At 50.5% G+C, this 13,559-nt stretch overlaps 3 protein-coding genes across 3 annotated transcripts; 2 read left to right on the top strand and 1 right to left on the bottom strand.

Moving 5' to 3' along the window:
• Window positions 1–1,942: 1,942 nt before the first annotated feature.
• On the top strand, window positions 1,943–9,618 carry Pdw03_3032 (Tetratricopeptide-like helical; the record flags this gene model as incomplete). The annotated part of the gene is made up of 3 exons (XM_014677113.1): window positions 1,943–3,868; window positions 3,925–4,531; window positions 4,583–9,618. 3 exons carry the CDS (start codon window positions 1,943–1,945, stop codon window positions 9,616–9,618), a joined length of 7,569 nt encoding a protein of 2,522 aa, XP_014532599.1.
• A 615-nt stretch (window positions 9,619–10,233) lies between these two features.
• Pdw03_3033 (ZIP metal ion transporter, putative) lies at window positions 10,234–11,841 on the bottom strand (the record flags this gene model as incomplete). The annotated part of the gene is made up of 3 exons (XM_014677112.1): window positions 10,234–11,559; window positions 11,610–11,740; window positions 11,790–11,841. 3 exons carry the CDS (start codon window positions 11,839–11,841, stop codon window positions 10,234–10,236), a joined length of 1,509 nt encoding a protein of 502 aa, XP_014532598.1.
• Window positions 11,842–12,509: 668 nt separating this feature from the next.
• Pdw03_3034 (Mitochondrial inner membrane nuclease Nuc1, putative) lies at window positions 12,510–13,478 on the top strand (the record flags this gene model as incomplete). The annotated part of the gene is made up of 1 exon (XM_014677111.1): window positions 12,510–13,478. The coding sequence occupies one exon, from the start codon at window positions 12,510–12,512 to the stop codon at window positions 13,476–13,478; it is 969 nt and encodes a 322-aa protein (XP_014532597.1).
• Between the last annotated feature and the right edge of the window lie 81 nt (window positions 13,479–13,559).

The raw sequence follows: 13,559 nt of genomic DNA on the forward strand, positions 1-13,559 counted from the left end.
GATTCTGAAGTTGTAGAAAACATCAGGCGGGTAATTTCATGATGGGACTCAGCCCTACGAGGCTTAGTGCGCGGTCTGTTCTGCTGATTGACGAATAAAATCATGTAATGCAGTTCCCGCAGCGACTGTACATGGAAGTGTGCTCCAAACTCTTTGCTCCACACGTATCAGAGCTCATCAGAACGTTGTTCAGGTCCTCGCCTTTCCCTCCCAACCTTTTTGTCGCACCATGGGGCCCCGCGTCATGCAAAAGTGCGGGGGCTGGTAGAAATTGGCGAATCATTTCCACTCCAGTTTGATTCAAGAGAACGCTGAAGGATGGAGACTTTAATCATTTTTCATTCATTGTCGATGGGGATAGGTACCATCTATCTTTGACAACGTGGGATATCAACAATCTGATACATTTGGCTCAAGACATTCTAGAGACGACAGATTGATGCTGATACCACTACAATGTCTACTTGGATGCCCTCTTGAACTTCTTTTTTCTCTTCTTACGTTATTGTTAGGATGGAGTTGACTGGCTGCATACTGCAAAAATTTCCCACATGATCAACCTTTATGCCATGCATGACATGTGACGTGAGCAGTCTGGTATATTAAGTAGAACGAGTTTTTTGAAAACGCTAAAAATGGAAAAAAAAGCCGAGAGACCGGAAGAAATCAGCAGGAGTTGTTCGAATTTTGTAGGATTACAGAAACAAGCATTAGATTTCATCTTTGGACATTCTTTAAGTAGTGTGCAATATTAGATCACCACATGGCTTTAGTTTTGTCTTCATTATGACATGTGACTATTTTCTTAGCCAGATAGCACCTGGCACCTCCTAATAACAGGGAACAGCCTTATTTAGACTGATAAGTTCGCGATACTTTTGCATGATTCAGAGCTCGATGTCATGACATAAATGGCGGATTTTCCCGCGGTTGTTTGGTATGATCATCCTAAAAAAAAGGAGACATGACCTCACCAACCTGATGCCGGGTCATCCGGAAATCTTGACTTTGTGAACATGCCCGGCAAAAATGATTGAATCTACCAAAGCCGAGCCGCCCAAGGATCGACGACTTCATTTAAGGTTATCGGGGGAAGCATGAGATGACTAAGGGGATCTTGGCCAGTCGTCGACATTAATCCTGATCTTCACATCCACTTGAGATAAAGGTGGGACGCAACGAGCAAATATCCAGGCAGGTCTAATCGTCAGACAAAGGAGAAGTACATCGCTTCGAGGCCATTGAGTTCAACCGGACCCGATTATACCAAACTCCTCGTCTCTACCCCACACACTGCAATGACATCGATTGAACTCAATTCCGAGTCCTTGGCCGTTAGAAGCTGATTTTACGCATTGGAAAATTGAAGAACGATGCCAGTATCGGTCACTGAGAGTCTACATATTTGTGAGACCAAAAGCTGACAAAAGAGAGAAGGCTGCGCAGGCTATCACAACCAGTCATCTAAACTGGAGGATAAAAGAGTATTGGATACAAAGCGTGAAGGCCTGTAGTAGACATCAACGGCTGGAAGACCCCACCGATCCCGCTCCCTCCCTCTGGCTGAGCATCATCGACTTCTGATATTATGCTGTGCCGTCACATCCAGCTCCCCATTAATTTCTTGGATCAGGTTGCGGGCATCAACTGCATACCGAGCAAGCGGTTCCCTCAGCTTACCTATGCTTGGCACAAACTATTGGATATGAAAGTGGTGCGGGTATCACCGAAATTATTCCATGATGCAATGAGGAGAAGGATGGTCGCTGATATTATTTAGGTCCTCCTGGGGCCCCAGTTCTGGCTCGGCTCCCTGTTTGCATTCCATCTATTATTTCTGAAAGCTGAACAAACACGAGTGAATGGATTCATTTGTTTAAACTTTATCTTTACGATACACTTATTGTTAATACATTCACTTCTTAATCAACCACCCATCGACATGTTCGCCAAGGCCAAGGGGATCCTTGAGAAAAGCTCGTCCATCCGCGATGAAGTCAGTCAAGGCAATTACAATGGCGCGAAAGAACTTGTGAAAGGCCAATCCACCAAAGAATCTACCAGCCAAGGAGACAAGGCCAATGAGATCCTAGACAAGAGCTCATCAGCCCACGATGAAGTCTCCCAAGGCAACTTTAATGGTGCCAAAGAAGCTGTCACCCAGAGTCAAAGGAGTGAAGAATCGACCGGCCAAGGAGTTGCCGGAGGAGCCATTGGAGGAGCATCGAGTAGCGTTGCTGGAATAAACAAAGAGAACCTCAACACGGAGAATGTTCAGGAGGCTGGAAAGCAAATCGGCAAAGGAGAGATCGACCAAGACAACATCGGTACCTCCTCTACTGGCCAAACAAAAGGGGAGCAAAGAGACATTAGCAACGTGAAGCGAGAAGCTGGCCAGAAACAGCAAGACAGCACCGATGCAAATCAAGACACTAGCTCTAAACAGTATGACCGCAGGGCCAGTGTGGCAGCTGGAGAGCTTCAGCCCAATTACGACATCCGCAAGGGCCCCATTACCATGCCAGGCACTTTCCAAGAAAAGAACTTCCATAGTGTGGGTGGCAAAGAAACTATTATTCAGAGAGGAACCAACAGCAAAGGAATGCCCAGACAAGAACAGACCGAAAATGCTCCCCAGGTTGCCTTCGCAGGAGCAGGAAGCGGTAACAAGGCCAGCTCAGCTCAGGAAAAGACCGAAAAAGCCGTCGCTGGAGGTGGCTTTAGCAAAGAATCCATTGAAAAAGAGATTCACGACTATGATAATCTCAGCCCAGACATCTTCAGCGATGGGGCCACCAGCAAGGATCTATCCAAGAAATCCGCCGATCAAGATGTTGGAAAATACCATATCGACAGAAAACAACTTGATAAGCAGGGCTCTCAGCCTTCCCAGAAAGCAGGCACAGGCGAAGCTGCTGCTGCTGCTGCTCCCACCGCTGGCTATGGTGCGAGCAAAGGTGTCACCAACCAGACCTCTACCACTAGAAAACGTAGCAAGAGGCACTCCATCTCTGAAACCAACGCAGCAAGACCCCAAGATCTTACCTCCACAAGCCCTAAAAGCAATGTTACTTCCAACGTGGGGGAATATGGATATGCAAGTGGACAAGGATTGGCCGCTTCAAACCAGACGAATAGGGGGGATATTACTTGTGCCCGTGGGGCATCTGATCAAGGGTTCACTCCCCAGACCTTGACAGGCACAGGGTATTCTACCACCTACGGATCTAACCAAACCAGTGGTCTACGTTCTACGACCACAGGCCAGACAAACAGCGCCTTGTTCAATACCAGCGCGACTGGATCAAAAAAACCAGCTATCGCCGGTGGAGGTGTTCTGGGACTTCACCAAGATGGTAGCTATGGTATATCCGGCAACGAGAACAGCGGAGTCAATCAAAGAAGTATTGTTGGTGGAGCAGGAAGTCAACAGAGTGGTGCTTATGGCACCTCTAGCAATGACGATTTCAACAACGGAATTACCAACGCTAGCTCTAATTCAAAGAGTGGCTCTGCGAATGGTGTGACCTCGAAGCGCATTGTCAGACAGCTGAGTAGCAGTGGCTATAAGGTCACTGTCCTCCAGGAGAAGGTTCAGGCGGTATCCCAAAAGTGCAAAACTCAGCTGGGCTTGTCTTCTAGTCAGATCAGCAAGCGTAGCACTACTGTTGATGCTTTTTTCGATGCCGTTGCAGCTGAACGTCTCCGGTGGATGCCTCATGATGGTAGCAGACTCGACTGCAGCCTCAGATGGGCGTCCAAACTGGCGTATGCAGTCGACGCTCTTCGAGAGTCTGTCGGTAGCTTCGCTCCTGCTGCCAATGAGGCAGCATCGCTCATCTGGGGATTCTCTATTCTCCTCCTGGAGGTGAGTTAAGGAGGTTAACGAATTCTTTTGGATTGGAATACTAACTTCTTGCATAGTCTGATATGGACAATACAGATGTCTTCGAGAGCGTATTTGGCCGTTATGGCCGGGTTGCTGTCGGTGTCTACTTGCTTTTGCAGTATGATGTTGCGTATAAATCCTCCCCTGAACTGCAGCCATATGTCGCTGCGGTATTCGCAGATTTGCTTGAGATGGTTAGTAGCACGGCTATGAGCTGTATCGAGGGATTCAAAAGCAAAGAGTCCGATCAAATTATCGGACGTAATGCCGATGCCGCTTTTGTGACCTACGCCAAGCGCTTTTCTACCCACTGGAACTGTGTTGTCGATGCGCACACTGCGAAGCTCATGGATGGCAGCTCCCTGATCTACTCCTCGCCCGAGCTGGGTAGTTTGCGTCAATTCCTGGGAGTGCAGGACCGCCCTCTTCAGTTTATCCTCGACTCTCGCGCTCACTCGCTTGCCGAGGGATCGTTTGAGTGGTTCAATAACACGCTCTACGACTTTGGTGTCACAAGCTCCCCTGTGATGCTGATTTCTGGTGGTCCTGGCTCAGGAAAGAGTGCACTGGCTCAATGGGTGGTCGAAAGACTGCAGGAGTCAGCAGAGCACGATAGCTGGAATGTTATCCCATACACCATTCGTGAGTTTCTGGGGTTTGTACTATATTAGTTTGCGTGCTAACCCAGTACAGGTGCTGATATTCCCGTCGCTACTTTGCCTCTACGCATCCTGAAGGGTGTACTTCACCAGATGTTGGATCACTCTGTCAGTGACAAGCAAACCCAGGAGGCTATCCTGGTTGAAGTCGCCAGAGCAGCCCAAGGGGCGATTGATGGCGCTGGAGATGACGCAGTTGAAGCAAGCCTTTGGAGAGGTATTCGTGCCGGTCTTGCTACGAATATCCAGTACATGTTTGTGGTTGATGGCATTGACCAAATCAGGGGTGGTCACGCCAACGCAATTGCCTATCTCAATCGCTTCTGTGAGATTCTCTTAGAACAGAATGCTGGATCTAAGATGATCGCTTTCACCCGGCCCCTGAGTTTGAAGATCAACTCTAAAGGCGTTCAGCAGTTTACCCTGCAGACCTCCCAGACCAAGACCGATCTGATAGCGTATGTCAACAAGATGCTTGCATCTAGCGCCAACTTTGACACTCACAAGGGCAATCAGCTTCAAGCTGCTGTGTCTACCATTGTAGCTCGCTCTCAGGGCTCTTTCAGTTGGACTGAGATGGCAGTTGCATATGTCAAACAGCAAAAGACCCTGAGCCACGCTGTTGCGTCCATTCAGAGCCTGCCACAGTCGATGCCGGAACTTATAAACTTCCACTCCAACACCCTCGACTTCAGCCAGCAGGGTACTTTTGAAATTGTGTCCTGGCTCGCAGCAGCCGAGAGACCCCTGCTAGTTGAGGAGATTGAGCACTTGCTGAATGTGGATCCCAAGGGCCCCTGCTACTCCTCCAGCCGAATCACTAGTAGCTACGATGCTTTGAGTGCTCTGAGCCCGCTAGTCATGACCCACGATGGTGTGGTCTCTTTTGCCCACACCTGCATTCGCGACCACATCATAAAACAAGCCAAATCATCTGGTGGGCAGTCCCAGCTCAGTCTCAAGGATGCACACTACGACTTGCTCACCAGGTGCCTTTCCTGCGTGCAGTTGGGTGTGCGTGAGGAGGTTGATGTTTCCATGGACAAGCTGGGTATTGAGGAGCGCAACCAACTTTTCGACAAGTATGTCGTTTTGGAATACACCGCACGCTACTGGCTGTCGCATCTTCTTTCTTCGCCCCTGGTTACCGATGATGAAGAGTTCCAATTCAATTCGAGCTTCACAAAGCTCATGCCTGCCACTGTTCTCTTCGCGCGCCTTGAGTTGACTTGCCGCGAGTCCCAGTTCACTCGGTCCAGTGTCGTGGAGCTCTACAGGCTCGCGAGTGATATCCGCCGATTGGTCCTGGGCGAGAAATCTATCGCCCTGCTAGAGAGTTTGGTGCTGAGCGCACGCGTGTCCAAGTTGGCGCATGCCAGTCACGCCGATGAGACCTGCTACGAAGCGTGGAGGCTGAGCCAGGAGCTTCTCGGCCAGTCTCATCCGATTACCCTGACGTGCTCTGAGATGATGATACAGTCATTCTCCGAGCGAGGCACGATCACCTCTCAGCAGGAAGACATTATGAAGTACTTGATCTTGACAGACTCTGAAATCACCGGGGTAGAGTTTAACCAACGCCTGAAGTACCTTGGAATGATCGTCGGCATGTATAAGTCTCGCAACGAAAACCAATCCGCGTTATTCATATCGAAGCAATTCTACCAGCAAGTTCTTCTAAAATATGGCACTAATTCGCGCCAGTCATCCGAGACAGCCGACTTCTTGACTAGCCGTTTCTCGACAACTGGAAGCGATGAGATGAGCCGTGATATTGCCAGAACCAAGTATGACAATATGGTACGCACCATGGAAGTGACTGACGAGCGCCGAATTGCCTACACCCTGTATATGGCTAAGATGTACGAGGATCAGGGTGATTTGGCTCATGCTCAGGCAGTTCTTTCAAGTCTATGGGCTGGCCTTAACTCGCGTGATATTGACTCGGTTGATATGATGGACAAAAAATCTAATGTTGCCCTTGTATACTACCAGTTCCTCCGCCGTCAGGACCGAAGTGATGAATCCGAAGTCATCATCCGTGAACTGGTTGCAGATCTTGAGGTTACTGGTATTCACTCCGAAGAGATGATGGAGCGCGTGCATCTCCTTCGCGCTGAGACTCGGGAGATGCTTTTGTACAACCTTGATCGCTCCTTGTCTATTCTCATGTGGCGCTACTACAAGGAGACTCACCAAGAATACTCAGAGGACGCAACCGCTCTGGCACTCTCCATTGCCCAGAGCATGGCTAATGCAGTCTCCGTTGCGGATGCATCTTCTCTGTCTTCTCGGGACCGCAGGCTGCTGATCGAGCTGCTGGACGGTATCTCGGCCAGTCCCGAAAACATGACTGTCACCACCTTGATCTTGTGCCACAACCTTGCCAGCATCTACGTGCGTGAGGGAAACTGGGTCCAAGCCAGCGAGTGCTCGATGGCAGTTCTGCAGCACATCTGGCCCACCGTTGAACAGGTCAAATCTCACCAGAAGTTCTCTCCCGAGCTGGCACCTCCTGCGGCAGACCTGGCTTTGGTGTTGGCATACTGCCACTTTCGCAGGTTGCATCTTGAACAAGCTACAATTGTTTACGAGAATGCCTTTGGTTCTTTGATCAACTCTGACAGAGCCCCTGTGCCGTCGGCGCTGGCCGTTGCCAAGGCCGTCGTCGAGTTCCATGAGACTACCTACCAGTTCACCAAGGCGCTGAACTTGCTCCACACCATGAGTAATTTCTTGGCCACTCGTCTCGGAGAGACCCATGAGCATACCATCGAAAACATGTATCTCGAGGCTGCTTTGGCCACTCGTCTTGAGATGAACGGTGAGGCGAAGAGCATATACCAGCGCATCTTCAAGGCTACCTCCCGTGCGAACATCATTGCTCCAGAGGGCATGGACGCTGCAATTGCCCTCATCAAACTCTACGAAAAGGAAAAACAGTGGGATTCTGCTTTGCATGTTTACCGATCTCTCTGGCCGACCCTGGTCGTCGAAGACAACAAGCTGGATGCTTATGATCATGAGCTTGTGGACCGGATGCTGGAGAAGACTTATCTCGGGTACATGTCTATTTTGACTACCCAAAAGAGCTCCGACTTCTCCGAGCGGTATCGGGTTGCCTCGGAGTATGTCATGACCTGTCGCCACGTGCACGGCGCAACAAGCGAGAAGACGCTCAATGCTACTTTGCTCTTTGCCGAGCTGTGTGAATCCAGCGATGCACACATTGACCAAGCCATCTCACTGTACAAGCTACCTCTGGAAACCAGCGAGTGGGTGGCTCCTGCTCAGTCGTCGAAGGGCCTCGACCAGATGACTACACCACTGCCCATCACCCTCAAGCACAAGTTGGCACAGCTGTTTGTGCGCAAGCATGATTCAACCGTCGAAGCCCGTTCCCTCTACACTGAAGAGTTCCAGCTGGCCAAGAAGAACCAGGGTTACTTCTCTACCACGACTCTCTCGTGGCTTCGTGAGCTAGCCCTCGCCCATTCGCGACAGGGAACTTCTTCTTCTGTCCAGCAGGGCAACGCCATTCTCCACGCCTATTCTACCGATGTTTTGCATGCTGACGGTGACACTGATACCATTGGTGACTGGGCCCGCCGGATCGCAAGTATCTACCTCGAGTGCGGCTTTATCGAAGGTGGTAACAACCTCCTCGACGAACTCCGCCAACGCGTGGTGTACCGCTCCGAAGCTTCCCCCGTTGATATGAGAGATCGTCGCGATGCCGTATTTGTCGCTGCATTTGAGGAAGTCTTTGGCCGGCGTGCCAGTTACGACCAGATCATGGCCGAGATGAGTCGCGAGATGACAAATTCTCGGGCCTTTTCTCAGAGTCTCTCTGGCCACGACTTCGTTCCCACTCTGATCGCTGGCCACAAGCTCTACAATCTGCAGATCGGTCAGAAGCGAGTTCGCCCTGCCAACGACACCAAGGACAAGCTGTACGAGTACTTCTGCTCTAACCTGTCCGCCACCCAGGTCGCCGACAAGGAAGTTGTGCAGCAGTTCTATCAGATCTGTTTGCGTGAGGTTCACAGAGAAAGCTATGATTTGAATATCCTCAAAACAACCACCAATCTCGTTCGTGACCTGTGCAACTCCTCCCGCTTCCAGGAAGCCACCATCCTGACAGGCGTCTTGCACTCCTTCCTGCATCTGACCGACGGTCTTAACAACCAGGAGAGCATCAACCTCGCCACTCAGCTCTGCCTGTACCTAAGCGGCCATAAGGCAACCAGATGCACCGACGAAATGACCTACCAAGCCATGTCCATCAAGTCCAAGTTGCTTCTAGAAGATATCATGGCATCCTCTAAATCCATGGGCATCGAGATGGTAGACCTACCCTTCAACCATCTCAACGACGTCATCACTCTGCTAGGTCAGTACGAGATGTTCGAGGAGCTAGAAATAATCCTCACCCAACTCTGGACCTCCCGAATCGTCCAGCGCACCTGGACACCAGACGTGGTCGTATGGATCGGCCGACGACTAGTGGAAACCCGCTTCTGCCGGGGCAACGTTGATTCCGCCATCAAGCTCTGCCGCGACATCTGCTACAACCTGCGCCAAGTATGGGGCAGTTGTGACCCGGTCACACTGGACATGACCAAGCTTCTCTCGGCCCTGTTCACGGCCTCGGAAAATCACCAGGCGGCTGCGACTCTGCACGAAGGAATCCTGTACGACTTGCTCGGCGATTCCAAGGCCGAGGGCCATCCACGTGTTGCTGATACCGCGTCGCAGCATATGGAGCTGTTGCGTCGTGCCCAGGCTCGTTTGGGGACGGGCCAGACTTCGAGACGGGCGTCTGCGCATGCGGAGCTGTTCCAGTCTGTGGCGAATCGCTTTGGTGTGCAGTCTGAGCAGATCAAGAGTGTTAGCGAGGCTCATGGTGGTGACCAATTTGGTGTTTGGTCTAAGCCTAGACGTTTCAGTATTGATGTTGAGGACATGGAGGAGGAGAGTCAGACGCACCGTAACCATTTGCGGGAGTCTAGTGGTGCTGGGTTAGGTGGTAATGGTTCTCAGAGACGTATCTCAGTGCAGGCTCTCTAGGTACACACTGGGGAATCTTCGTTTTTCGATCAGATATTTGGGGTTGGGTTTATGTTGGCGTTTTTGGATTTGTGACATGTGAAGGACCAAATTGTATAACTTGTCCATCACGCAGATTCATGTCACGATCTATTGGAAAATGTGTGAGAATTGTGTCATTTAACCACGCAAGTCTTCAAACATCTGGTCAATCTGGGGTACAGAACACAGATGCATTCCAACTAGTTTAATGTGCCACATTGGAGTGTTCTTGTATGGGAGGTTAAGTAGAACCAACTCATCCGCAATGAGCTGCTTGTTGGATTGCAGTAAAGATAATTTCGTCTATTACATTATCTGCACAAAGAATGTACATACAGTACGCAAGAATACCCAGCATGTGTGCTTCGACCAGATCGGTGATTCGAAACCAGTAATTATGTTGTTGATAAGAGATGCGTGTATTCAATGCACTTAGCCTTGCCTGTTTGTGGAGGACCACAGCGTGGCCATGATAAATGAATGTGGTGAAAAGCAAAAAGTCATCAAGTGCGTTCATGCATGCCGGCTGTAAGGATCACAAGGGATCAAACGCCAGGGCGTATGGTAAAAATGATCACCATAGCCAAAGCCTGGTCAAGCGGTCAATGCAAAGCTGAGGCCCATCAGCCCCATACCTGCAATAGCGAACCAGATTCCCATTCCACGGTAATGGGTGAGAGCGAGTCCCTCACTGAAAAGTTGTAATGCAACCGAAGTCATGACTCCAGCGGTGGCAGCAAACATCCCTCCGTAGATACCCCATGAGGGCCCCGTGGCATCGTCACTGCCGTGTTGCCCAGTGCTCCAGATCCAAAATGCGGCTAAGCCAGCACCAGCGGGTTGGCTGATACCTCCCAGAAGGCTGGACCAGAACATTGCCTTCCAGCGGGAATTGAGGGCAAGGTAGAGAGGAAGCGACATGGCGTATCCTTCTACAATGTTGTGTATAAATAGAGCCAGGAAGACTGTCGTACCGAGGCTTGGGCTGGCATGGTTGGTGGCGTAGGTAATGAACCCCTCAGGAAGCTTATGTAGAGCTATAGCGAGTGAGGTCTGGAGTCCAATGGAGAGGAATGCATTTTTGGGGACGTGGTGGTGATGGGGGTTGCCCCCAGCAGATTTGGGACGCTCAGAATCCATCTCCTCGCGATGTCCATGAGACTCGGAATGTGGATGATGCTGGGAATGAGAATGAGATAGACGAGATGAATGTGAGTCTAGAATCTGAGACGAAGCGGATGAAGACACACATGGCTTCTTGTCGTGCTGTGCAGAGATGTTGTCAAAATATCCACCTTCTTGTGTAGTAGATGCATTTTTTTTGCCAAGGTCAGTTTCCACATGCTGAATTTCTGGTTCTAGAGGCACGGATATGCTTTCATGATGCAGCGGGTCTGGTCGCACAGTTTCAATGCTGTTGGATAGCGGAAGCACTTTGGCGCATTCTTGCCCGCAAGCCTGGGAAACTCCAAAACAAGGTCCATCCTCGTCGCAGGCAGATTTTGCGCCACCCATGAGCGACGTAATGCGGCGCGCCAGCAGTGCCCGCATCGTCTCACGTCTGGGTGCCGGCTCGGGATGTTGGCTCCGTTGTAACACCGCTGGCATTGACTTTAATGAAGATGCCTTGTTAGACTGCAACAACGGTGTTCGTTCATTATATGCAGTTGTATCATTGTGAACATAGTCCGTGTGTGCCTCGCCGTGCTCGGGATCAGTTTCTGACTCGGTATGGGTATGGGCACAATCGACAACATGAGATGGTATATATCTGTGTGCGATTGCGGATAAGATTTGAATACCTGCAACTCCGGCAATGAAGAGACTGATCAAAACATATGCAGATACGGCGGGGGAGAAGCCGGCGCGGGTGAGGTACTGCTTCGAGTTGGGCAGCATGCTATATAAGGAGGTAAAGAGCTGCTTTGGTTCAGTATAAAGCGTTCAAAACTCTAGATGTGAGAGCTTACCATGACTCCAGCACTGAGACATAATGACGCCGACAGGAAGTTGCTGCTGTTGGCTATTCGGAAGCTCCTGCGGCGGGAAACCACCTGGACCAGTACATCGACGCAGATGATAGATGAACCAAGCACGCATGCTGAATACGATTAATGGGGAAGCCCTCAAAGATTCCAGGAGACACTTACCAACGCCTGAGACGACGCTCATCACCCAACCTCGCAGGTCGTTTGCAAACATGGTGTGGGGAGTTGAAGAAAATGGAAACAATGATGTGATTTGCATTCAATAGGTTAGTCAACACTTTGCCTCTCTTTCTTTCTGTACAAGAAATGGAAACATGGTGATGTCTATGGATGGGGATTTATAAGATCAGGTGTATTGCCCGAGGACAGTGCATTCGCCCCCAAGGTTCTCACTGCACTTTTGCGTCTTGCCCCTCATCAGATCTGGGATATGGGATATGGAATAGACGGTCTGGCATTGGGAATCTCTAGCATAAGACCCCTCTAAGACTATAAGATATGGTGAAAAAGGGTTCGACCTGAGATTTCATCAATGCTCTCTCATTGGAACTGATCGGGTGAAACTTGACTTGGTCTCTGTGGCAAGGGATGAAGGGTTTGCACACATGCAAGGGGGGTTAGTCAACTGACAGCATCTTGTGATTTGAAATATCTTCGATGCATCAGACTAAAAGTGAATCAAATCAGTAGTCAAGAGAGTCAAAAGAATCCAAGAGACACCAGAAAAGATATGCACAAAACGCCCTGCAGAACTGCACCCTGTAACAGTTCCAGGGGTTTGCATGTGATGTGATTGGCCCGTGACTTCCCATCGATTTTAATGGTCGATTCTTGGCTCCCTCGACTTGACCCTACCTAGGTGAATCCAAGGGATACTTAGCCATGTCCAAAGCAACTCTGGCAATCATCGCTGCCGCCAGTGCAGCCACTGGAGCTGGTGTCACTGCGCTGCTCTTCGGCAAATCCTCCAAGCCCCAAGAGACCCTCACCCCGACCCCAACAACAGGTCCGAAGGTACCCTCAGCGATCCCAGCCCCAGCCCGAGCATCTAAACTAGCCACTGGTCCTGTAGATGCAGCAGGAATCCTCCAATATGGTTTCCCGGGCCCAATTGCCGATGAGCTCTCCTCCCTCCCACTACACGGCGCCTACGACCGACGCACCCGCAACCCATCCTGGGTCGCCGAACACATCACACCCGAATCCCTAGCTGTTCACAATGCCGACCGAAAGAAGAGTACTTTTTTCGAGGACACGACCATTCCAGCAATGTTCCGCGCGAAACTGTCCGACTATTTCCGCTCGGGCTATGACCGCGGACACCAGGTACCAGCCGCAGACGCGAAGTGGTCGCAGGATGCCATGGATGGCACGTTCGCGCTGAGCAATATGTGTCCGCAGGTCGGCGAGGGCTTTAATCGTGACTACTGGGCGCACTTTGAGACTTTCTGCCGTGATCTCACTAAGCGTTATCCCTCCGTTCGCGTCGTTACAGGTCCACTCTACTTGCCTCACCGCGACCCGGATGGAAAGTGGCGTGTTAACTACGAGGTTATTGGTAACCCGCCTAATGTTGCCGTGCCCACGCACTTCTATAAGGTTATTTATGCCGAGGATGGAACCAACTCGCCTACGAGTAAGGTTGCGCTCGGTGCTTTTGTTCTGCCTAATGCTCGGATTGCGAACGATAAGCGTCTGACTGACTTCGAGGTTCCTCTCGAGGCTGTCGAGCGTGCTTCTGGTTTGGAGTTCGGCTCTAAGTTGGACCTTGGTCGTCGTCGTCGCTTGTGTCAGGAGGTGTCTTGCTCGATCACTGTGCGCGAGTTCAACAACGCCAAGAAGCGATCTTGAGCTTGAGGCTGCAAATTGGAGAGGAGAGAGACTGGGTTCGCCTGTTGACTTCTCGCATGGCTTCATAGTACATCTAGAAAC

Source organism: Penicillium digitatum, chromosome 1 (assembly GCF_016767815.1).
Source record: "Penicillium digitatum chromosome 1, complete sequence".
NCBI classification, from domain to species: domain Eukaryota; kingdom Fungi; phylum Ascomycota; class Eurotiomycetes; order Eurotiales; family Aspergillaceae; genus Penicillium; species Penicillium digitatum.